Genomic DNA, 23,433 nt, shown 5'->3' with positions numbered 1-23,433 from the left:
CTGGGCCTGGTTTCATGCAGCAAAGAAGATGGGCGGTGGAGTTAGGCGTCTTTTTCTTTTTTATATTTAAAAAAAATAAAAATTTCAAAAATATATGTCCATTTTGAAAAAATTCGAAAATAGCCCCCGGTCGCCTGGCCCAGGGGCGACAGGGGTCCTGTCGCCCAAGCAACGGGCGACAGGACCTTAATGTATTTTTTTTGAATTTGCAAAGAGATCCTTGGCTGGGGGTGTGTGGAGGGAGGGGGTCCTGTCGCCCCCCCCCCCCAACGGACGACAGGGGATCTCCCACCCTATATAAGTCATGGCCTCCATTTCCTTCTCATTTGAGCACAAAAATTGCACCAAAAATTCAGAAAAAAAAGAGAGGGGTGAGGAGAAGAAAAGCGGCGAAGCTCTGCCGAATTGCGCACTTGTGATCTACCGGTAACTTCCGTATGAATCCATTGATATTGTATAACAATTTAATTTAATTAGCGGATTGGCTGAATTAGATTTGGTGCTTTAGAACACTCGTTTAGTATTACAATTTCAGTACTATTACAGACTTGTTTTTAAATTAATAATGAATTAGAATAGAATTATGGCAGTACCTTATTGATATTGCAGCATAAGGCAATGGCTGACTCCAATTGTGGAGGATTTTCATGGACCGAAGAAAAATATAGTATAATACTTGATATCATGACCATCTTGTTATCAGTAAGAAGTTGGATATGTTAGCGGATAGTACGATAGAGATGGTGTTATCCAAAGTACTAGAGTTTAAAGATTTCACATTATTTCGAGGTATTACAACGCAAGATGTAAATGGACACCTGCTAGAACGTCGGAAGATATACATGAGAGTATATGAACTAGCGAATCATCATAATATCATTGGATTCTTACAAAGTTCTTGTAAGATATGGATGCGGCCAGAGATGTATGAGATGCACATTAAGGTAACTCTCATTCAGTTCTAATCTCGTCCGTCATTTGGAATCTATATTTATGAAACAGTAACATTGTTGTTTAATTATATGCCAGGATTACCCTGAGGACATGGAGTTGATTAACAAATCGATACCAAATTTCCGTAAATTGGTATGTATCTTCAGTGGACTTATGCCGCAAACTAGACGAAGGAGGTGGATAAGATCTTTGGGTGATAGTACTTGGCCTGCGCAAGAACAGATGACCGGAGGTTCGTCGAGTCATACTGCAGCACCTCAAGCACCAACTTGTGTTAACTGGGATGACGATATGGATGACTTAATGCCCCCCAAACCATGGCCTCCAACACATGATGTTCCTCCCCCTTTACATGAACCTGGAACCAGAAAAGAGAAAAAGGGAAATGCATGAGGTTCGTCAAGTCATGTTGCACCACCTGCAGCACAAACTTGTGTTAACTGGGATGACGATATGGATGACTTCATGCCCCCAAACCATGGCCTCTAACACATGATGTTCCTCCCCCTGTACATGAACGTAGATCCAGAAAAGAGAGAAAGGGAAAGGCAAGAGGTTCGTCGAGCCATACTACACCACCTGCAGCACCACCATCTGTCAACTGGGATGACGACCTAGATGATTTCATGCCATGATCTATAACATATGATCTACGACATGATTGCCAAAATCATGCTCCTTCCACTCTTTTGGCAATGAGTACTGCTCGTCATCAGATGAACTCTCATATTCTTCCATCTCCATTGCGGTTTGGTCTTCTACCTCTATCTCGTCCATAATGCTATGTATCATCTTTCCCTCATCAGCAAGACCCTTCTCCTCACCCCTCTCTTTTTTCTGAATTTTTGGTGGAATTTTTGGGCTCAAATGAGGAAGGAATGAGGGTCAAGAGCTTATATAGGGGGGCAGGAGCCGGTCGCCCGATGGGGAGGCGACAGGCCCCCCTGTCGCCGGGGGGGGGCGATAGGCCCCCCGTGTCACTCGTGGGTGGGGGCCCAGTCGCCCGAGGGGGGCGACAGGCCCCCTGTCGCCCGGGGGGGGGGGGACAGGCCCCCCTTGCCCCCACGCGCCCCCGATCAGAGACCTATTTGCAAATTAGAAGAAAAAAATTACAAACAGGTCCTGTTGCCCCTTGGGCGGGCGACCGGGATATATTTTCGAATTTTTTTGAAATTGACATATATTTTTGAAATTTTTATTTTTTTAAATATAAAAAAGAAAAAATCGCCTGCGACGTGGGTCTAGGGGCCTGTTTGACGTGGAAACACAACCACAGTCCTCTTTTCGGTCTTTCATGTTGCTTCTAAAAACTCTTTTCAGCTCTTATTACTCCTCTCCCCCTGTCCCCCACGGGATTTCCTCCACACCGCATCCTCTCTCCCGGTCCCGGCATTCCTCTCCTGATCTCCTCCCGGCGACCATAGAGCGAGCGGCACAGCGTCACCCTTGGCCGGTTCCTCGTTGGGCGCTACGCCGAGGACGAGCATCCGACAGGGGTATGCCCACAATTTCCTTCCCTTTTGCTGTGTCAAATCAAACACCCACTCTAATATATGCTATTTGCATTCCAATCTGACGGTGTAATTTACAGAAATTAACCTCTCCGCACAAACCGTATAAACTCTAATTTGAGCCATCGAATCAACATTCAAAGACGGATGCAAAAGGAGGGAGATTTGTAAAAGTGTGATTACCCAATTCAAGGGCGGACTGTTAATTGTAAAATTACCAAAATCCCGTCATGCCTTTTGGATGTTGATCTGGTGGTTCAGATTGGAGTTTGCATGGTTGCACGAAACTCTGTTCGCCTAAACGGCCGTTAGTCCGTTTAAACAGCGTTTAAACATAAACAACGTCATCCGTGTTTAGTGTGATTACCCAATTTAAGGGCGGACGGTTAATTGTAAAATTACCAAAATCCCGTCATGCCTTTTGGATGTTGATCTGGTGGTTCAGATTGGAGTTTGCATGGTTTGCACGAAACTCTGTTCGCCTAAACGGCCGTTTAGTCCGTTTAAACAGCGTTTAAACAGTAAACAGACGTCATCCGTGTTGTTTAGGCCCTAAACGGTGAATTAAACAGTTGGACCGTTTAAACCCGTTTAAACTGTTAAAATCCGTCTAAATCGTCTAAACAGAGTCAAGTTAATCTTGATTAAATGAGCTTGATGATCATTTAATTCATTATTTAGTCAATAGGAGGATTATAACTACCACAATCAATACCGAACCAAGTAGCACCATAAGTATATGAAATGTTGTCGGATTTAATTTTTTTCTGAAAGATTATTTGGCAGAATAGTTACTTTTTATATGTGCAAATATGTAGACTTTCTAGCATATTTGATATTTACGTACATAAATATGCATATTTTAATGTTACTATGCCAAACTGTTTAGGCTGTTTAACTCCGTTTAAACACCGTTTAAATAGCCTAAACACTAAACAAAGGGTGACCGACTATTTACCGTTTAATATTTAGGAAAATATTGGCACGAAAAGATTGATTTGCACTTGATATGTGTCCGTATTTTAACTACTAACTTCGATTTATTTTTTCAAATATTGATGATGTACATGTGTACACCCATGACCCATGTCTTTAGGTCAGCCCCTGCCTAGATCCATACCTTTCCGTCGTATCTTGTAACTTGCACTGAGCCTACACACTTAGATAATCCTAGTATGTCCTAATAGTTGGGAATATAATCTAATTTTTAGATTTTAGATGAATTAAGTTTTTATATGAGAAAATAACAATGTGTGCTTATGCTTTTATCGATTGGGTATCATAATAAGATGTTTTCAGTGAGATGTTGCTCTTCATAAACAAATGAATACATATTGGTCTGAGATGTTGCTCTTCATAAACAAATGAATACATATTGGTCTGAAAGCAGTAGTGGATCTAGACTTTAAAAAATAGGTATACATGATCTTCAATATTTTTATTCTGAACCATCTTCTAAATAAAAGATATTATAGATAGTTTTAAATATATATTATTTTACAAGCTAAAATCATTAAATATATTCTATTCCTCTTTGACCATTATCATATCTAGAGTAAAATAATAAAGATTTCACATATGTTGTGTATGGTCGTCTAGTACTTTATTTATTGATTATGTTAGTTATTACATAGCTAGAATATAAAATATCTATTAGTTTGAAATTTTGCTCCACTATATGATTTAAAGTGTTGTATGATATATTTTCTAATACTTAGGTAGAATAAGATTTTTTTAGATGGAACAATTTGTTATAATCCTAACAAATATGCATGCGTTGCTACGGGTGATACTGTGAAACATTTATTAACCTTGTCGGTTTAATCTCATCATGATATAATTAAATTTTATATAAAAACATCTCGTTCAAAATCTTTTCAAATAAAATTTTGACCTCTACCACTTCTTAACACTTTCATACATGCCACACGTCCTCTTCTTAAAAATTCTCCTTGTCCTTTCACGATGTAATGACGAGATTGCCCACCATATTAGCATGATACTCGTCCCAACACTATGATCTGATGACTTGTTGATTTACACATGCTAACATGCTGAGCAGGAGCGGATCCAGCGGTGGGACTGGGGAGGCTCGAACCCCTCCTACCGCTGGGAATCTTATGGAGCCCCCCTAAGCCTCCCTACAAATTTGTGGACGAAGAAGGGGAGAAGGGAAGGTGAGAGGAGGAAGAAGAACAATAAAGCCCCTCCTGGAGCTCAATCCTACCTCCGCCACTGCTGCTGAGCATTCACGATGCACCCTTATCGTTATGTAGGGTTAGCTAAAAAGCATAAGACTCACGACCTATTTATATTTAACTTGAACTCAATTCAATCTAAGCTATACTTAGAATCAAACCAAACTTCAACCTAACCTGGAACTCACGAGCTCCAAGATCCGAGCTTGAGGTGTTCAATGAAGCTCGAGTATTTCAATTTTGCGTGACATATGCATGCACCCTGCTACCTCTATTAATTATATTTCCAACCATCGAAAGTTAAAATAATATAGAAGGAGGCGAGTCTTGCATTAGCTAGCTTGCACAAGCTAAAATAGGTACAAAATAATACTTTCTCTATTTTATTTTGATAGTTCTATTTCATCTTGTTAGAAGATCAAGGAGAAAAATCTTGCTTATTATCACATTAATCACGACTCTTTGTTTTCGATGTTATCATATACGTACACTGATGTTTTTTCAAGTTAGTTTGTGTGGGAATCGAACGACCATCCATACTATTTTCAAGATGTCAACTTGTGTGACTATCGAAACAAAACAATTCAATTTTGGAGATAGGAGTATCAAAAGAAAATAGAGAGAATAAATTTAAATATTTAAATATGCTTCTATTTTTTTTATTTATTTATCAAATTAAATTTATCTTTTAGATCAACATCAGTGCACAGTTCATTGCACTATTATGAAAACTACGAACTTGGTAACTTAACCGAATGAGTGTAACGAGGATGAAACTTCTCTCACGTCTATGGAACTCTTATTTATCTCTTCTCGGAGTGATCTTAACATGTCAACAAATTTATTGACGTGGCATAATATTTAATACAATAAATTTTTTACTGAAACTAGACTTATATATATATATGTGTGTGTCTCCTTGTCTACAATCAATATATTGCTGTCGTGCGTTGTGATTCATAAAAGTTAAGCATCCGCCCCTGCTTTAGATCAAGCTCGGCTCGGGATCCTCCAGCTCTAGGTGGCAGGTTCGCTCGAGCTCGGCTCATTGACTGCCCTCCCGGCTCCCGCTCAGGGCTCAGCCGCTCAGGGCCTCAGGTTCATCTCCTCCCGACTCCCTTCTCTCGGACTCTCCCTCGCTTGCTCTTCCTTCCCCGGCGGCGACGACTGGGCGAGCGGCGGCGCCATTTGTCCTTTCTTCGCCCAGACCTCTGCCGGCGATGAGCGCATCCTCCAGGTATGCCCGCCCCTTCTCTTCCCTTCTGCTGTGCGAGATGGAGCACCCCAAACCCTAACAAAACTATTTGTATTCGGATCTGAATCCAGTTACAATATATCACCTACTAACTTCGATTTTCGTTTGCAAGAATTATCGGGTATACATGTGCACACCCATGTTCTCTGCTGAGTCCGCCCCTGTCTGGAAATCTAGTTACAATATATCACCTACTAACTTCGATTTTCGTTTGCAAGAATTATCGGGTATACATGTGTACACCCATGTTCTCTGCTGGGTCCGCCCCTGTCTGGAAACACAATAATTTACTGGTTCATGACCAGATTGAATCACTGGACATGAACTTTCAGATCAGAGATGCATTTTCACCGTATTATGCAAGTTGAGCAAAAGGCAACGCCACTGAGTTAACATTTGAGTGCATTATATTGAATCCGAATCACAAAGAGATCTTAATTGAAAAAAAAATACATTCAGAAAAGCTGCTGCACTCTTTAAATGTCTATTTAGAAGTATGAGTTCTTTACTAGCTTCCCATTGCTGTTACATGTATAAAGCATTTCACGGGTCTTGGGATGTTTTTCTGCAGCTGACACAGGAAATTTACCTTCATCTATCTACTCCACATTCTTTTGCGACTATGGCAATAGCGGCTATCTACAGCCTTTTCATCATTAACAAATCTGGTGGCCTTATATACTACAAGGTATGTTCTTGGGCTCCCCTTTCTCTTCTTTTTCGAGTTCTTGCGGACCTAGAGCTTTTGCCTGAAGAACCTGCAATCTCTCCAGGACTATGGTTCAGCAGGGAGGATGGACACCAATGACAGTCTAAGATTGGCAAGTCTCTGGCATTCAATGCATGCCATCTCCCAGCAACTCTCCCCTACCCCTGGCTGTACTGGCATTGACCTCCTACAAGCCCATAATTTCGATCTTCATTGCTTCCAATCCCTGACAGGTATGTAAACTGCTTGATAGTTCCAAACTAGATTATATTTGGGGCACTGTTGGTACACTTACTGGATCAGTTCAAGGTTTACAAGGTCTGACTATGCAGTAGGTCCCTAACTTGCACAACGTTGACTTTTTCTTGCTCATCATGTCTAGAGGCATTGCATGTAGCACCGAAGCGCATGGTCATGTGCTAGATCATTTGCTGACTGCTGCGTAGCCTTTGCATGTGTGGGAAACCTCCATTATCTACTATTACTTTGCCCCTGTCAGAATTATGGCGCTAGGAAGCAGCTTTTGTCAAGCTCCAGATTGGGAAGATTTTGTAGCACGAGATATTTTTCTGGCAGTACCGAGGCTGTGAATGCTTATGGTTTAAACCTGTTATCAGTTCATTTGCAAAACATTTTTTTTGCTAAAACTATGGATAATTTCATTTGGACCATTGTGCAGCTAAGATATATGCACCTGCCAATTTATCTTTTAGAGTATATAACAATTTAGTAGTAAAGTTGCCCAAATTGGCCTGACTCATTCTCCTACGGTGTGTTCCGCTACTTGGATGTACCATTTGATTTCGTCAGACCCAACTGATGTCATATGTTATTGGTTATTTGTCTAAGTCTCACCGCCCCCCCCCCCCCCCCCCCCCCCCCACACACACACACATTTGGCACCTGTGCTGTTACTGATATGCTCTGTTTGTTCCACTTGCTTTCAGGTACAAAATTTTTCGTTGTATGCGAGACTGGCGCACCAAATATGGAAATGCTGCTGAAAGTGATCTATGAGTTATACACTGACTTTGTTTTGAAGAACCCATTCTATGAGATGGAGATGCCGATTCGGTGTGAGCTCTTTGATCTCAACCTGGCACAGGTGATCCAGAAGGACCGTGTTGCACTCTTGGGTCGGTGAAACTTGAAACCTTTAAATGGTCTCAGCCCCATCATGTATCTTTTAGTTTTTCCTCTCTCTAAAACCACACTCAGATTTGCCCAGCTGGAATTCTGAGATCTAGCGGTGCGCTGGTGTATGTAATCGATAACTTGAGTAGTTTGTTGCAATCTAGGCCCTGTTTGGAAATGAAGAGTTCTGCGTACAGAAAATGTTGCTGCCAATAGCTACTCCGCGGAAAGCAGCTTTATTCTTATTCTTGCATGTTTTACCTGCGAGGAGCTCGCATGAGCAATGGCCCAGGGGATCTTCGCTGGGATCCCCTGTAGCAAATTCACAAATCTATCCAAAACTTTTTTAATTATTCTTCCAAAGTTTTGAACTTGAAAGTTTTTCCAGTGCCAGTGAAAACTGAAAAACGATGTTGTTGCATGCAATTGCTTCTGAAATCCCTTTTTTTACACGTATACTAGCAGCATTGAAAGTTTGAAACTACTTATCCTACCTAGATAAACTGAAAAAAATTGCTCTACTAATCCGTGGGTGCATTTGGTTCCCGAGTATCGCCTCGCAAATTCAGGCGCGCTGGGTGTCAAATCGACAGGCTCATCGGCCCCGTGCTCGCGCAGCAGCCGCGGTCGCGCTCGCGCTCGCGCAGCAGTGATTCAAGCAGCGAAACCGGGAGAGGCACCAGGCACGCGAGCAGCTCGCCGCCCGTGCCGACCGGGGCCGAGCCTCCCTCCTCCGCGGCGGCGTGCCGAGATGAGCCTCTCCCACCGCCTCCCGCCGGGGGCGCCGGCGGTGGACCCCTACTACGTGTACGCGCCGCGCCCGGACCCGCACCGGCAGGGCGTGCTCACGCTCTTCGTCGCTGGCCTCCCCGACGACGTGAAGCCCCGCGAGATCCACAACCTCTTCTCGCACCGCCCCGGCTTCGACCACTGCCTCCTCGAGTATACCGGCCGCGGCAACCAGGTCCGTCCCCCCTCAGCCTCTCGCTCGAGCCTCGGTTCCCGCCCCGTCCGCCTCCGCGGGACGGCCAGGCTAAACCCTTCAACCGGGTGCCTCCTCTGTGAGCCTTTGAGCTCATCTAAGATTTCACTGTAGTTGAGGGCACAGTCCCGATTGATATACCAAAGGAGAAGATAGATTGCTTCAGATGGATGTGCCCGTCGACGCAATGATGCTGTTTACTGAAATTCTAATTCTTATTCTGCAGGCGGTTGCTTTTGTGACGTTCTTCACTCATGAGGCGGCCCTGTCGGCAATGACTTCTTTAAATGTGAGTTAAACTACCGAGCTCAGCTTTTTTTGGTGTATCTGTTCAATACTAGCATTCTAGTAACCGTGAAGTTGGTTGCGTTCAACCTTCTTAGTGATGCAAGTACGAGGGAGACAAAAAAATGAAGTTCCTTCTGTATTCTTTCTGTATCTGCTCATAGCGTGCCCCATGATGCTGGTGCAGATAAATAACTGAATACTCTATGAAACCAGGCCTGACCATATTATCTAGTTCCCTGTTCATTGTTCTTCATTATGTGATCCAAACTGAGTAGAAATTTTAAGAATAAAGTGTATGAAGCTGAATCATTAACAATTAGCATAAGATTTTAGAAGTGAGGCTTTATTGGACTTTGACACTTTGTAAGCTATAGCTCATATCATTGACTCACTAGAACTAGTTAGCCTTACCATTCATCCTGCCACAGATGCAAATTATGAAACCTTACAGATACAAGGTCACAGGAACTCGGAAGCTTATGTTGTTTTATCATATGTCACTTCAAGCTTACTAATGAATTATGTGTTGTGTAGTTGCTAGCACCTTTAATTTAACCACTGTGACACTCACTATTCAAACCCACATCTTATGTAACGATGTCTGTAGACTTTAGTCAGGTAGCTTGTATAAAATGTGCCTACCTTGTGTCCATCGGTAGACCTGGAATACTGGTATATGTTCAAAACCATACCTGGATAGTTCTTTGGCCAATGACCAGTAAGAAAGTCAACGAAAATTCTATGAGAAAACATTGCTCTGGTTACACAGAGCTATAAACCTACTTGGAGTTTCAGAATTGCTACATAAAAGAATATCCATACTTGTCAAACCTAACCAACTTGTAACTTTGACTTACGGTATGTAAAAAGTGTAAGTTTAACTTATGATGTAGTTGAAAGAAATTAGCATACAAACTCTTAAGTCTTTACTCTGTAGCTTGCAACTGTCACGTTTGTAATATTTTTTATCCATTTCAGGGAACAATTTTTGATCCGGATACTGGTGACCGTTTGCACATTGAGCTAGCTAAATCAACTTCACGCAGACCTCGTGGAGGTGTCTTATACGCCATTACAAATTTTCACAATATTATTATTTCCTGCCTGCCTGGATCGTTATTTATGTTAACATGTCACTCTATCAATTCTTGTATTTAATGTTAACATGCCACTACATCAATTCTAATCAGTTGATCGCAATATTTTTATTAGGTGGCGATGTCTACCGAGTTATTGACAAACGAGCTAACAAACCAGAAGGAAATGCTGATCATGAGAACTTTGGTGAAGAAGGATGGGAAGAGGATGAGAGTGATGGTCATGATGATGATGGTCAGCATTATTACTTGATATCTTTATAAATCACTTGTTATTTTAATTAATGAGCTTACATGATATGTTTATGTGATGCAAGCCCTTAATTCAGTGGCGACGTTCTAATTTTGTTAGTAGGGCATGGACAAATTCAAACCCCCAATTGTATTTACCTTTTTCTTTGTCATTACAATATCAGGTTGGTGATGGCTTTATTGAGACCTCTTAAATCGTTTTTATTATTTGAAAAGTTCATAACTAAAAGGATTGAATAAGGAATTAAGGATTGAAATAGCACCAAATTATTGGGTGGCAGCTTTCTCACTCATTTAATAAAACAATGCAGTCTAGGATTTCTGAAGGCACTATAACTACAACATAACATAAATCTCACCTGCACATTTTTGTTGGCACCAAACGTTTAGGTGATGGAGGATCAGATGAGCCATCAGGCACAGAAAATGAAAATTCCAGTGATAAGAATGAATTGCCTGCGGATAAGAGGTTGGCATGTACTTCACATCACACGTAGTTGGAGATGATGTCCTTTCTTTATATTTCATCTTAATAACATACGAAAGCTGCTTCTCTTGTGTTATCAACTTACAATCTTTTAGTGTTTTATCTCTAATGCTCCATTTAATGGGCAGTGATCAACCAGTGCACAAGCAGCAGAATGGGTCTCCCGCAAATGTGAGTTTATTGATATGGTTTCACTTCACATATTTATACCTACCATCATAGTTGTATACCAAAGCATACTGCTACAAACCTGTGGAACATTGCAACTTGCAAGTAGTTGTGAATTTGTCATTAGCTTGGAACTTGATCGACATGCATTTGTCCCTGTAGGAGCTGTTAATTTTGCTAATACCTAGGGAATGCTCGCCAAACTGTTCTTAAAATGTGGATATATGCATATCTTGTTTGAAGAACCATCTGGTATTTTGACTTATCCACCAACCTAACTAGTGGGTGGATTTGGATTTGTGTGAACTGACTTATTGTTGTGTTTTTTACTTAAAGCTTGCTTGACATGGTTGAAGCTTGAGATAATATGGCATTGTTGTTGCAGGATGGACGAGACAAGTCTTCAAGTGATATACCACCTTGTTCTACACTCTTTATTGCAAATTTGGGACGTACATGCACAGAGGATGAACTGAAGGAAGTTTTATCCAAGTATGATGCGCAAATTATTCTTCCTCTTTCGGGATATGGATCCATAGCAAAGATATTGACTATCATTGTTCTACATTGCCAGGGAACCCGGTTTTCATGTCCTTAAGATGCGTCGCCGTAGTGGAATGCCTGTAGCTTTTGCTGATTTTACGGTATGCCTACCTATACCGTTATTGTTTTAAGCTTGTGAGCTACTGCTGTTTTATGCTGCAAAAAATAAAAATGAAGTATATATCCACATTTTCTTTCCTTGTCAGTTACTCATTTAATGAAGCTTCTGAAGATTACTTAGTAAGTTAGTAAGTGAATGCAGAATGCTGCTTCTGTTGGCATAGTAGATAAATAAGGACCATACTGTTTTATTAAGGCTATAAGGAACACAATTCTTTTCTGTAGAGTGACACCTCATTATTTTCCATAGATTTAATATTTATTGTTATTATTTTTTTACCAAGAACCTGAGACAAACACTTGCAATATGCAGGATATTGAATCATCTACAGCTGCTATGAATAGCCTCCAAGGCACTGTACTGGCTTCTTCTGATAATGAAGGATTGCACATCGAGTATCCTCAATACAATGCTTGCTTTTATTGCACTATTTCTGTTTCTTACCTATATATTCATGTCAATACCCATAAGAAATCTTGCGGTACAAGACAATTCTCTTTTCTGGTTTCAAATTTCAGTGGGTTTGGCATGGTTTGCATCTCCGTATTGTTCACTTCTGAGTTTTGAAGTCCTTGGCTCCTTCTGTAGGCTTCCTCGTTTATTTCATTTGCCATGACTGCCGTGAAATGCTAACCAGTTGTTCGGTCCTCACTTCAAATAGTAACGTAATTGCTTGCTCGAGAGCCAAGCTGTCGATGTGGTCAGAGTTGCTGTTACCATTTATATCTTATGGTTGAAAATAAATCCTTGTCATAGGCCATAGCATGCAATTTGCTTCATCGACTGGAAATCAGATGCCATTTTATGTCCTCCTTTCCTTTAACTCTAGCCTCCAGATACGCGAGGTCAAAGATGAGGAAAAGCTAAGCTAGTTGGATGTTGATGGACTAGAATGTTTTGCATGTGATCTCCGCTCATCCTGAGGGTATCAGTAGTAGGCAGGCATCCCTGCACATGTAAGCTGCATGTAGCTGTAGCGTTCGGATTTTGCTTTATGTATCAAAGCTTGAGAACCGAGAGCGGTGCTGATTGTCTTATGCCAGAATAGCCGGGATATTTTAGTATTGTTGAAGGAACTTCCCTGTTTGGAAACTGCTATAATCAGATCAGGCACGCTCTGAGCGGTGCGAATTTTTTTAGGGATATAGAAGTCAAGAGTAGTTAACATAAGGATATGTAGGTAAAGGACTCCTTAAAGAAAAGATCCATCTCTATGTCCTTTTTAGACTGCTTGTTTTTTATGTCTAGTCTACTGTCACCTTTAGAAGGAGGAGCTGCTCCATGTCCATCGGAGCGACAGTGCAGGTAGCGACACTTCCTCCTCTCCTCCGGTCTTCCTGACGCGCGGCACTATCCCCTTCTTTTTCCCTTCAAAATTATAAAATTTTACAAAATTCTATGTCATATAACATATATATGAAGTATTAAATATAAATAAATAAAATAATTAATTACATAATTTATCTATAATTTACGAGATTTCTTTTGAGTCTAGTTAATCCATAACCGAATAATAATTATCAAATATGAATAAAAATACTACAGTATTTTTACGTATCTGAACAAGGGCTATTTATTGAAGCTGCAGAGCTTGATTTGGGTACAGTGGCGCCATTGTCAGGGCCGGAGCCGACGGGAGCCCTCCGAAAGGGCCAGGTTTGCCGTTGCCGCCGTGTCGCCATTCCCGTCGACACTCTACCTACACCCGTGCGCGGATGGGGCTCTCCATTCTCGTCTACGACGTGGTCCGCGCTCTGCCAAGCTGCCAAGTGCGAACGCTCCTCTTCAAGGCTTCAAGTGCTTCCAACGATTTCTTCCCGTGCCGTGCTGCTGCTGCCTCGTGAGCGTCTCTCCGCCGCGCTCCCCCCTGCCTCCGACACCCCGACCCTCCACGCGCGCGCCCGACGGAATGCCGGCCGAGCGCGTCGACGTCGCGATCCTCTCGCGGACGCTGGTGCGGGCGTCCGACCCGCCGCGGGGCTTCCCCGCGGTCCTCCCGGTCTCCAACCTCGACCTCATCCTCGGCTCTTTCCACATCCACCTCGTTTTCATCTACCCCCGCCCCGGCCGCGGGCTTCCCCGCCGTCGCCGCGGCCGCGCGCGCCGCCTTGCCGGCCTTCCTCTCCCGCTTCTTCCCCTTCACAGGCCGCGTCGTGGCCGACGCCTCCACGGCATGCCCGGTGTCGCCTGCGACAACGCCGGCGCAGAGCTCGTGGTGGCGGAGGCAGCGGCGCGGTTGGCGGACGTCGACTTCGCCGACGCCGACAGCTCGTTTGCCCGCCTCACGGTGCCGTTCCAGGACGGCCTCGCGCTGTCGCTGCAGCTCGCCTGCGGCGGGTTCGCGCTGTCGTGGGGCACCGACCACCTGCTCGCGGACGGCCACGCCCTGACGGCGCTGCCCAATGCGTGGGCGGAGCTGCTCCGCACCGGCGGCCTCTCGTGGGAGCCGCACCACGAGCGGGCGTCGCTCTTCCGCCCGCGCTCGCCGCCGCGGTTCAGCCTGTCGCTGGAAGCCGAGTTCACGCGGTACGCGCCGGCGGGCCTCCCCAACGCCCTTCTCATGGCCACCCTCGTGCGCCGCAACTACGTGGTCTCCGCCGCGGACGTCGCCCGCCTCCGCGCCGCGGCCAGCACCCCGGCCCGCCGCGCCACCCGGCTCGAGGCCCTGTCCGCGCACGTCTGGAAGCTGCTCGCCGCGGCCGTGGGCGGGTCCGACGCGCGCTGCCGCATGGCGTGGCTCGTCGACGGCCGGCCCCGCCTCGACCCCTCCAAGTTCGACGCGGGCACCGTGCGCCGGTACCTCGGCAACGTGATCACGTACGCGTCGCGGGAGGCGGCCGTGGACGCCGTGTCGTCGTCCCCGCTGCCCGACGTGGCGGCGATGGCGGGCGCGGCCATCGCGGGGGTGTTCCGGTCGGAGCGGTTCGAGGAGCTGGTGGACTGGATGGAGGCGCGCAAGGGGGGTGTTCCGGGAGGGCGGCAAGTGGACGGAGGCGGTGGGCGTGGGCACGGGGAGCCCCGCGCTGGTGGTCTCGGCGTTCGTGGCGTTCCGCGTGGAGGGAGACTTCGGGTTCGGGCGCCCGCGGCTGGTGATGCCGTGGGTGCGCCCGGGGCGGCTGGGTTCCGCGGCCATGACGGTGGCGCGGAGCCCGCGGGAGGACGGGTCCTGGGTGATCACCGCCAGGCTGTGGCCGCGGCTGGCCGACGCCGTGGACGCGGACCCGGAGGCCGTGCTCAAGCCGGCCACGGCCGCGGCGCTCGGTTTCGGCGAGCTCGAGCCGGCAGACGTGTCGCAGCACGCGAGCCGTTTGTGAGGGCGTTCCGACGGCGGGCCTCGGGCCGTGACGACGTGTCGCCGGAGGACGGCGAGGGAGCTGTGTCGCCGACACGTTGTACAGTGACAATTCTTGTCCATGCCATCTCAGAACAAAGTATTTTGGACGTATTGTTGAATTATTTTTTCCCCTGTCAATCCTTGCGACATGTTTTCAGTCGTGACCGAACAAGTAGCTGTCAGACTATCCAGAGTTCCAGACCTTTTGCAAGTGTATCTATGCAAGTCAAGGGGTGACGTCTGTCAGGGGATTATTCCGTAATTACCTTTCTCTAGAGTTGAATTATTCCAGTCCCTCAATTGGTAGACGAAAAGAAATTCATTTTTACCGGACGTAGAGGATAGCGACTTCTTCGTCGGGTAGGAGTACATGGGAGCACTAGTTTGGAAGAAATCTACGTGGTTTCTTGAACACTTTCCAACAGCCGCCATGGGTAACGTTCTTTGAACGAGGGCAAGCATAAGATCCATCCACCAGAGTACAAACAAGCGGCTCGCCAATCGGCACGACGATGCGCTTCGCGGCCCTCGTAAATTATTAGTGAGTGTCTGCACTCAGAAATTAAAATAAACGATTCTAGAGACCAATTAAAATAAAAGAGGTTCTAGAAACCATTAGCAAGGAAAATCGCAAAAAAAAAGGGAAAGCCATTAGCAAGAAAAGGGACGGAAAATGACGCAGGCGCTCACGCATCGTCGTCAAATTGGCTCTAGTACAGCTACAGCAGCAGTAGTAAAACTTTGCCGCGCCCTATTGGATCAGCCATTTGTGCAACTATAACAATAATTGTGCTGTTCTTTACAACTTGCCATAGAAAAGGTTACAATTATCTACGGCACAGTTAATTAATTATCTGAAATCTTTACATTTAAACAGATAGTATATCACAGGAGAGAAAGGGTGGTGCATGAAACGGTATATTTTTTCTGTGAGAGAACATCGGGTTTCTGGTCCTCCTCGCACGTCCGCGTTTCCGGCTCCGCATGCTTGTTGCCAGGTGTCCTCTGCCCTTTTTGCAAAAAAGTTCTTCAATTTTGCCATAATCAACCCGCGGTCTAAGTCGTCGTTTCCGAAAAGCTCCCGGCAAACCGAACCCTAGCTTCTCTCTCCTTCCTGCCGCCGCCCCTCCTTTCTCGCCCGCGCACGCCTCCCGGCTAAGACCGTCCACAACGATAGGAGGAAATGGAGGAGTAAATTTACTGTTTGACACTGTAGATGTACTGTTTGGCACTGTAGACAGAGAGGACGTGGAAAACGAGGCAAGAGCAAATTTGCTCTTGCTCTTGCCATTGTGGAAAACGAGGCAAGGCTGTTCCTCGAGCAACGGAAGCCCACGCGGCCTCCGGCAGGGACAGCGGGCTCCCGACGGAGGGGGACATGGAGTGGAAAAGCCCGTTCCTCCCGGCGCTGTCGGAGATCTGGGTGGGGGGAGCCGCCGTCCCCAGAGCCGGCCAACACCGCGGCCATGATGGTGACCGGCGCGCTCGCCTTGGTTGCTGCTGCTGCAGCTCCTGCTCATCTCCGCCACAATCTTCGCCGCCACCGTCAAGTACTCCTTCATAGCCGCGCTCCTGCTCTCCTCGCGCTCCTACGACCGGCTTCGTCGCCAGGTACCCTTTCTTCCTCCTCCGTCGTCCGCATTTGTCCGCGGTACACTCACATCAGCATTCTGTTGCTTGCTTGCGCTTGCGCCTATCCCCCTGTTGTCTCAATTTGAAATCCCCATCCCGGAATCGGAAAATAAAATTAGAAGATGAAAAGGAAAAGCTCTCGATCTCTAGGGATCTCCGTATTCGTGTGCGCCGCACCTTCTCTGTGCTGATGTCTCATCGGTACAGAGCCGGGGAGGGCTATGCCGTCCTGATGGGGTAGGGAGCACGCGGGCCTCGTCCCTCGCCTATGTTCACTACCGGTGCCGAGAGATAAGTGCCTCTTCCTCCCTATGTATCTGCTCCATCTGATTCACAACCTCCTCATCCCACCCCTGTTCCAAACCCTAGGTCTATGGTTTCCTATCTTCGTCCCCTTATCTGTAAGATCAGTGAGCTCTCATGTTCTCACCCCTGGCTTCCACTTTTGAGCTTAGTGCATACTTTGCCATGGCCTGATATCTGAATTTTTTGCTGTGTTCGTAGAGGTGCTGCTCCGGCAATGGTGCCCTTGACCTGAGATCAGGATAGGGTCGTAGATATGAACAGGTACCCATGTTTTCTGTCTTCCTTTTCTGATCTTTATGCCTATTGTCGGTACCCTGCAACTGGGGTACCCACTCCTACTATGCCAAGACTCGCGTAGTTATCCGTAACTACGCCATAAGGAGCTGAGCAGCCGGACCCCTAGGGTCCGACTCCATCTCACCGGACCAACGGTCCCGGACCCGCTTCCCACTCGGGGACGGGTCCGGTGTCACCACGTGTCCCAGAGGTGGAACTACTCAGTACCTATGGCCGCGGACCCGGACCCCCGCACGTGGGTCCGGGACCTCCACGTGCCGTTCGGACTCCCGCAGATGGGTCCGGGACCTCCACGTGCCTATCCGGACCCCCGTGAGCTCTCGGCTCAGCTAGCTGCCCGGGAGGGGTCCGGAGCCGCCACGTGTCATGTAGACGCGGGCGCAAGCCTTCCGCTGGAAGCTCCCTCACCCACCCGCATTAAGTGCGAGTGGTTGTGGCGTGCTCTGCTGCCGCTGGGCACGGGGCAGCTTTTGTCAGTCCACACTGTGGATCGCCAGTTACCGAGGCGGCTCGTCAGTTACCAAGGCAAGCATTAAAGACTCAGCGCCGCGAGCATGGACGACGAGTCATGATGACCAGCTACTGACTGGAGCAACAGTACACGCTGCTACAGTGGACTGAGTCAGTAGTTCGGCGCTTCATCATGACCTCGACGCGCGGCTGCAGAGGCTAGACTCTACTCTGACAGGACAGCTCAAGACCATCCCTGGTCAGAAGCTACGCACGGAAGCCGACGACAAGATCTCCGGATCTGAGGCATTGAAGGCCAAAGTGTAGTTTATAATACATCGCCGGGTCCACATGTCGGGGCCCCGCTCAGTGTACGTGCTCCCCTTGGACATATAAAAGGGAGAGCACGCCCTCCTTCTAGGGAGAGATCTCTCGAACAAGCTCTCCGGACACACAAGCTCTCACAACTCTCTCACTCTCGTGGGAGGGCAATACAACACACAGTGGACGTAGGGTATTACGCTCCGGCGGCCCGAACCACTCTAATCCCGCTGTGTTCATCGTGTTCTTGAGCGAGATCGAACTAGGACTAGCTAACCCCCGAGTACACACCCTCTGGGCTAGGGCGGGTGCCTTCCGCCACCCGGCCGTGGTTGCAGCACCACGACACCTATGATTTGCGCCAAAAAAAATAGCTGCTTTTTTTGTTTGTTTAGAGGCTTCCTACCTTTGATCTTGTGAACTGCATCTTTATTGGCTCTAGATTTTACTTCTCCTGGTGCCTGCGGTGAGGATTGTGAATCTGTACCTTGTGCTTCGATGGACAATAATTTGTTGGACCAAGTCATTATTGTACATACCATTATCTTCAGAAGGTAAGTTCTGTACCCCTTTACTTTATTATATGTCCTCATTGCATTACTTGCCAAACTTTTCCTTTTATAATATAGTGAGGGTTCCTCGAAATGTGGATATTGATTAGAAGAAATTTCTTCAATAAGTTTTGAAACTTGAGCAAATTTGGACTTTGACTTTGTTTTCTGTAGTCTGAAATTTGATGCTGGCCTTTTGCCTCACTTATAGATTTGTGACAGTGAAAATTTTTCATATATAATCAATAGTCTACCTCAAATAATGAGCTAATGCACAATTCCACCAAAAGTTATTCATAATTCATCTATGAGCAGCAGGTGCAGAGGATCATGTTATATGCATTTGGTTTTGGAAGCTCATTAGACATTTGTCTCACTGTCTACATTGAGAAGAAAATATTGTAGGTGTGTTTCTCTTTGCAAGTCTGCTATGACACAGTAAATGATGGTATTATATAAACAATAATTTAGGTTCTATCTTTTGATTCCCATGTCAAACCCATTGTTCTTCTGATTTGCTTCAATGCAGTTTTATTTTAATCAAGTAAGCTAGCACAAAGTATTTTGTTGTAGGCATGGCCTCATGATGAAGGTGGACTTATAAGCTGTCACTCCACACCCAAGAACTTTATAAGCAATAGGAGACAGCCTTCTTGTAATTTTGTAAACCAGTACTTGTTTCACTTTTTATACTAGGATGTGTGGCTCTGATGTGTGATACTCCTATGATGATTGTTTTCAGTTTCGTTAAGAGTCTTTCTATGCAGGTTTAGGCTGAAACTTTAAGCTAATGGAATATAAATTTAGAGTGCAATCTAAGCATTCAGACACACGGTTAGAGTGAAACTGTGAACTGTTTGCTTCAAGGCAGCCAATGGTATGTTTATGAAAGATATTATTTGGTTTCTATCTTTGGCATGTGTGTCACTTCACAAATCATAACTTTACAGCATACTCTTAAACAACAATCTAGGAAGGATTCCACTAAACAAACAAGAGAAGACAGTACATGCCTACCTCAAGTATTATGCGAGATAGCTTACTGTTGTGTTGTTTTGGTGAAAAATAACTTGACTTTAGTTTTTTGTTAGTCAAACCATGTTCAATAATGTCATCTTGAAGTTTAGATTACTTCTTTCTGAAATTTACGTGGTGTTAGTTTAACACAATGGGCTTTTGCCACTAAAGTTTGCATTCCTGAAGTTTACAAGCTATAATTGCTAATTTTCAGGTCTGCTTCCAACTGTAATGAAAAGGACGAGGGTCCATGGATGTTGTCTGCTGCTGGCGGTGTGATCTGATGTTGTTGCCACAGCACGATACAAAGGTGGGTTTAATTTCTCTGCTTGGCACCAGCATTTTACTTCGATTCTTATATACTTCATAGTACTTTTCCATATTTTCTTTGATACATTGCATTTTTGTACTGACCGAAAGGCCCTGGGTATAGTAAGGGGGCATATTCTCCTGTTCGGAATATCTGATCCTAACATGATTAGGATAGCGCAATCTTTGTGGAATTCTCACTTAACTAGGTTACGCACAAATGTTCAATGCACTGTAATTTGCATTGCGTTTCTGTCCTGAAAGAGAATGCAATAGGCTCAAGTAAGAACTTGGAAACATAAATGAACACTTCAGTGTTGTGGCACAGCTGTCAAATCATGTAAATCGCGAGACGAATCTAATGATGCTAATTAATTCATAATTAATCAATAATTAGCGGATGGTTACTGTAGTATCACTGTTGCAAATCATGGATTAAGTAGTCTTATTAGATTCGTCTCGCGATTTACAGCCCATCCATGCAAAAAGTTTTGTAAATAGACTTCATTTAGTACTCCATACATGTGTCGAAATATTCGATGTGATGTTTTTTTTTTGTGTTTACGGGGTTTATGGGGGTGGGAACTAAACAAGACCTCATGTTTACTTGAACTACAAAGAAAACTCTAGATAGGGCGCGCAAAGCGCGCTGTCATGTTCTAGTGTTAGTATATAAGCTCTGATTTTGAGCTTACTCTGCTTTCACGCTGCATGATAGTATCCATTTACAACTGTCATTGCCGGATGTGGCGCAGTACTGTAATGCTCCAAACACAAATGTTGCTTTTGTTTTCATAATGGAAATGGAGCAGTACCTGGAGCCTATCTTTCTAAAAAAATGTAAGTATATAGTTCAGGAGGTGAAGGTTCTAAAAGCCACCTTAATAATTTTTTTGCACAAATGTAATACAAAAGGGGGTGCAACTCTGGAAATGTCAGCTTACTTGCTTGTTGCTTATGGTAGAACAGAAAACATCAGAATACATATGTATACATTTATATGACAGTACCGATGTATTGGACCATAGGAACAGAAATTGAGAAAGGGCAAGCTCATAATTCGAATTCCGGAATTCTAAAGTTAGTCAAACTCAAACTGAACCTGCTGTGAAAGTGGGACATGCATATACATGGATACTAAGAATTCAGGGAGCGGATGAACATGTGGTTAACCTTACCTGTTTATATTGGATATGTGCACAGATTTGGATTTTCTTTTTTAAGCAATGAAGCGACCATCCATCCTTGAATCAATACGATACATTCCAGATTTGTAGAGAAATCAAAACAGGTTCGGTGGGCTTATCATCTACAGTTTAGCAATCCGAGCCTGCCGTGGAATATCATTGAAGTGAGCTAGCATTTTTTCTCTGTCTCCTCTTTAATCTTTTTCTCATATCTTGTGTGATTAGCAGATACGAAATAAGTTCCTGGGGTGCTCATCGCAATCAACATCATGCAGCATCATTGTCATCCTACATATTCCTACTGTCGTCCTAGGGCATCATCCTGGGATTCAACAAGGGTCGAGTTGTTACCAACCAGCTTGTTACAGAACTTTTTTTTTTGGGGCATCGAAATGAATGAAAAGTTTCGTAGATGTTTCACAACTGAATCCATCTTATTCATACCATAATCTCTTGGTTCCTACTTCAGCTAGTGATGTGTTATCAAGTATTTCTGAATTCCATTATGTGGATGTTGGCCCGAAATGTGCTAGAGCGTACATTACTGACCACACAGTAATACTGTGTTCGCTTGACTTGTTAGCCAACCAGCCAGCAGTAATATTCTCTTATACTAAATCAGCACCAGCCACCAGCTATCAGCCAGTCAGCAGTACTGTTCTCTCGTAATAAATCAGCACCAACGATCAGTCACAACAAATCGGAAGTTCTGACCAGTATGCAAAACATACCCTCAACGACGGATCAACAGTGTGCGAAGCGGCAGGTGGAGGGAGGAGCATGGCCGAGTGCCAGCGACGCTGAGGCGGCGCGACACGGGATTATGAGGTGGTGGCCGCAGGAAGGGATGGTGATGCCGCCGTATTGGAAAGTAGTGGGCCGGCCGCCGGCGGGGCAAACGGAGAGCCGAGACGCCGAGAACCCGCGAGGCCGCGACGCGAGCTAGCAGGACGACGACGACGCGCGAAGATACGAGAAATGCCCCGAGCCCGGGTCCTATTTTTAACCCTACATCTATAATCCGGTGGCTGAGCTTTGCTGGTGACGTTGTCTAATGAAATACGCGAGCTTGGTGCGAGATTAGTCTTGTAGAGATTCTGAGGCTTCAGGTCTTACCATTCGTGGTCGTCCGAGTAGAAGGTGGCCCAGGTTCGGCCCAATCACAAAGGCAGTCAGCAACAGCATGAAAGCTTCCGTCCGGTAAAGATCTTAAGCAAGACGGACCATATGCCCGGCTGAACTCGTCTTCGTGAGAAGGTCCCTGCAGCGAGCAGCCTATGTTGCCTGACTACGATATAAATCAACACAGAGCCTCAGCAAATTCATTGCTAACATGCAATTCCAGCGGCGTTGCGTGCAGGGGTGCCAAAACAGTGCAGGTTTCATATTTCATTATCTCATCACACAGAAAGTGCAACTCTATATCCCCTCCAACAAAAATACTGCGTTCATAGACCAACTTGAAGCTAAATCCATAATTGGTCTAAATGACTTTTTATGCTCCTATTTTTTGCTGTTACAAATCAAGCAAAGATGGACACTGGACAATGAGGTGAGAGGGATCTTCGAGAACTGGTTTAGCAGTTTCCTGATTTTTTTTTAAAAAAATAGTAGGAGCACTGCTTTGTCATTTAAGAAGGAGAAATATTTTTACATAACGCGCCGAAGCATACACCACCACACAAACAAACGCACACCACACACACTACACCACCACCACCACCTGGGAGAGGAGTTGAAAGCAAGCCGTCGAAAACCACGCCGTCGTCACCAACGCTGTGCCACGCCAAAACCGCAGCCCACTGCAAGCCCGAGCGGCTATGCGGACTCCTCCACCATGGGACTATCATCCTCAAGATGCACGGACAAGATCGTCGATCCCTCTGCTCCAGCAGTGCATCAGCAAAACACTCTCGTCGCAGCACCAATAAACACCACTGATCCTGGCCACTCTGTGTGAGGGCTTGCCTCACCCACCGCCTCACACTCCTCCGCCAAAGACTCAGATATCTGAAGCCGCATTGAGAGCATCACCTCCGCCCAGCCGTCACTGAGGTCACCACTGCACCTTGCTCGCCAGCTCAAGTCCTCCAGCACCCATGGGCCCTCTGCACCTTTCTGCCAACACGGACCGTGCGCACAACCTGCAGCACACAGGCGAGACCACCAACCAAACCACCACCACCACTACTACAAGCCGTTCCGGGTCTCCAGATGCAACGCCTCCAACGAGGGCACGACACCAAGGCGCCGCCGTCGCACGTCCATAGATGGACATAGTTTTCACCCTGAGAGTCCCGCGATGCAGAGAACATGATGCTTCGCCATGG

At 45.7% G+C, this 23,433-nt stretch overlaps 2 protein-coding genes, 1 long non-coding RNA gene and 1 pseudogene across 17 annotated transcripts; all 4 read left to right on the top strand.

The window, feature by feature from the left end:
- Nucleotides 1–5,655: 5,655 nt before the first annotated feature.
- LOC120670029 (trafficking protein particle complex subunit 4-like) lies at nt 5,656–7,974 on the top strand. Its single transcript, XM_039949994.1, has 4 exons — nt 5,656–5,900; nt 6,490–6,606; nt 6,692–6,860; nt 7,575–7,974. Exons 2-4 carry the CDS (start codon nt 6,541–6,543, stop codon nt 7,769–7,771), a joined length of 432 nt encoding a protein of 143 aa, XP_039805928.1. The 5' UTR covers nt 5,656–5,900; nt 6,490–6,540; the 3' UTR covers nt 7,772–7,974.
- Nucleotides 7,975–8,281: 307 nt separating this feature from the next.
- LOC120670028 lies at nt 8,282–12,838 on the top strand. Its single transcript, XM_039949993.1, has 10 exons — nt 8,282–8,725; nt 8,970–9,032; nt 10,010–10,088; nt 10,244–10,363; nt 10,771–10,849; nt 10,996–11,038; nt 11,421–11,527; nt 11,610–11,679; nt 12,012–12,094; nt 12,536–12,838. The coding sequence occupies exons 1-10, from the start codon at nt 8,513–8,515 to the stop codon at nt 12,564–12,566; spliced, it is 888 nt and encodes a 295-aa protein (XP_039805927.1). The 5' UTR covers nt 8,282–8,512; the 3' UTR covers nt 12,567–12,838.
- Nucleotides 12,839–13,292: 454 nt separating this feature from the next.
- Nucleotides 13,293–15,144, top strand: LOC120668848 (annotated as a pseudogene).
- Nucleotides 15,145–16,320: 1,176 nt separating this feature from the next.
- Nucleotides 16,321–21,575, top strand: LOC120670262. Of its 15 annotated transcripts, XR_005673118.1 has the most exons (8): nt 16,321–16,644; nt 16,873–17,232; nt 18,482–18,593; nt 19,164–19,245; nt 19,358–19,467; nt 19,822–19,917; nt 21,120–21,267; nt 21,332–21,535. It is a non-coding gene; the product is annotated as an uncharacterized LOC120670262 (long non-coding RNA). The 15 variants fall into 15 exon arrangements; XR_005673119.1 differs by lacking the exon at nt 21,120–21,267 and having other exon boundaries at nt 21,332–21,575; XR_005673123.1 differs by lacking the exon at nt 19,164–19,245.
- The last annotated feature ends 1,858 nt before the right edge of the window (nt 21,576–23,433 follow it).

This window comes from Panicum virgatum, chromosome 4N (assembly GCF_016808335.1).
Source record: "Panicum virgatum strain AP13 chromosome 4N, P.virgatum_v5, whole genome shotgun sequence".
Lineage (NCBI taxonomy): Eukaryota > Viridiplantae > Streptophyta > Magnoliopsida > Poales > Poaceae > Panicum > Panicum virgatum.
The sequence above is the reverse complement of the archived record's forward strand: the minus strand, read 5'-3'. Positions and strand labels throughout refer to the sequence as shown.

Bases quoted from the DNA above. Each gene is read 5' to 3' on its own strand.
- LOC120670029 (XM_039949994.1), top strand. From the start codon at position 6,541: ATGGCAATAGCGGCTATCTACAGCCTTTTCATCATTAACAAATCTGGT. The intron at 6,607-6,691 runs GTATGTTCTTGG...CAATCTCTCCAG, and splicing joins GTGGCCTTATATACTACAAG to GACTATGGTTCAGCAGGGAG. The intron at 6,861-7,574 runs GTATGTAAACTG...ACTTGCTTTCAG, and splicing joins TTGCTTCCAATCCCTGACAG to GTACAAAATTTTTCGTTGTA.
- LOC120670028 (XM_039949993.1), top strand. From the start codon at position 8,513: ATGAGCCTCTCCCACCGCCTCCCGCCGGGGGCGCCGGCGGTGGACCCC. The intron at 10,364-10,770 runs GTCAGCATTATT...CCAAACGTTTAG, and splicing joins TGATGGTCATGATGATGATG to GTGATGGAGGATCAGATGAG. The intron at 12,095-12,535 runs GTATCCTCAATA...TCTAGCCTCCAG, and splicing joins AATGAAGGATTGCACATCGA to ATACGCGAGGTCAAAGATGA.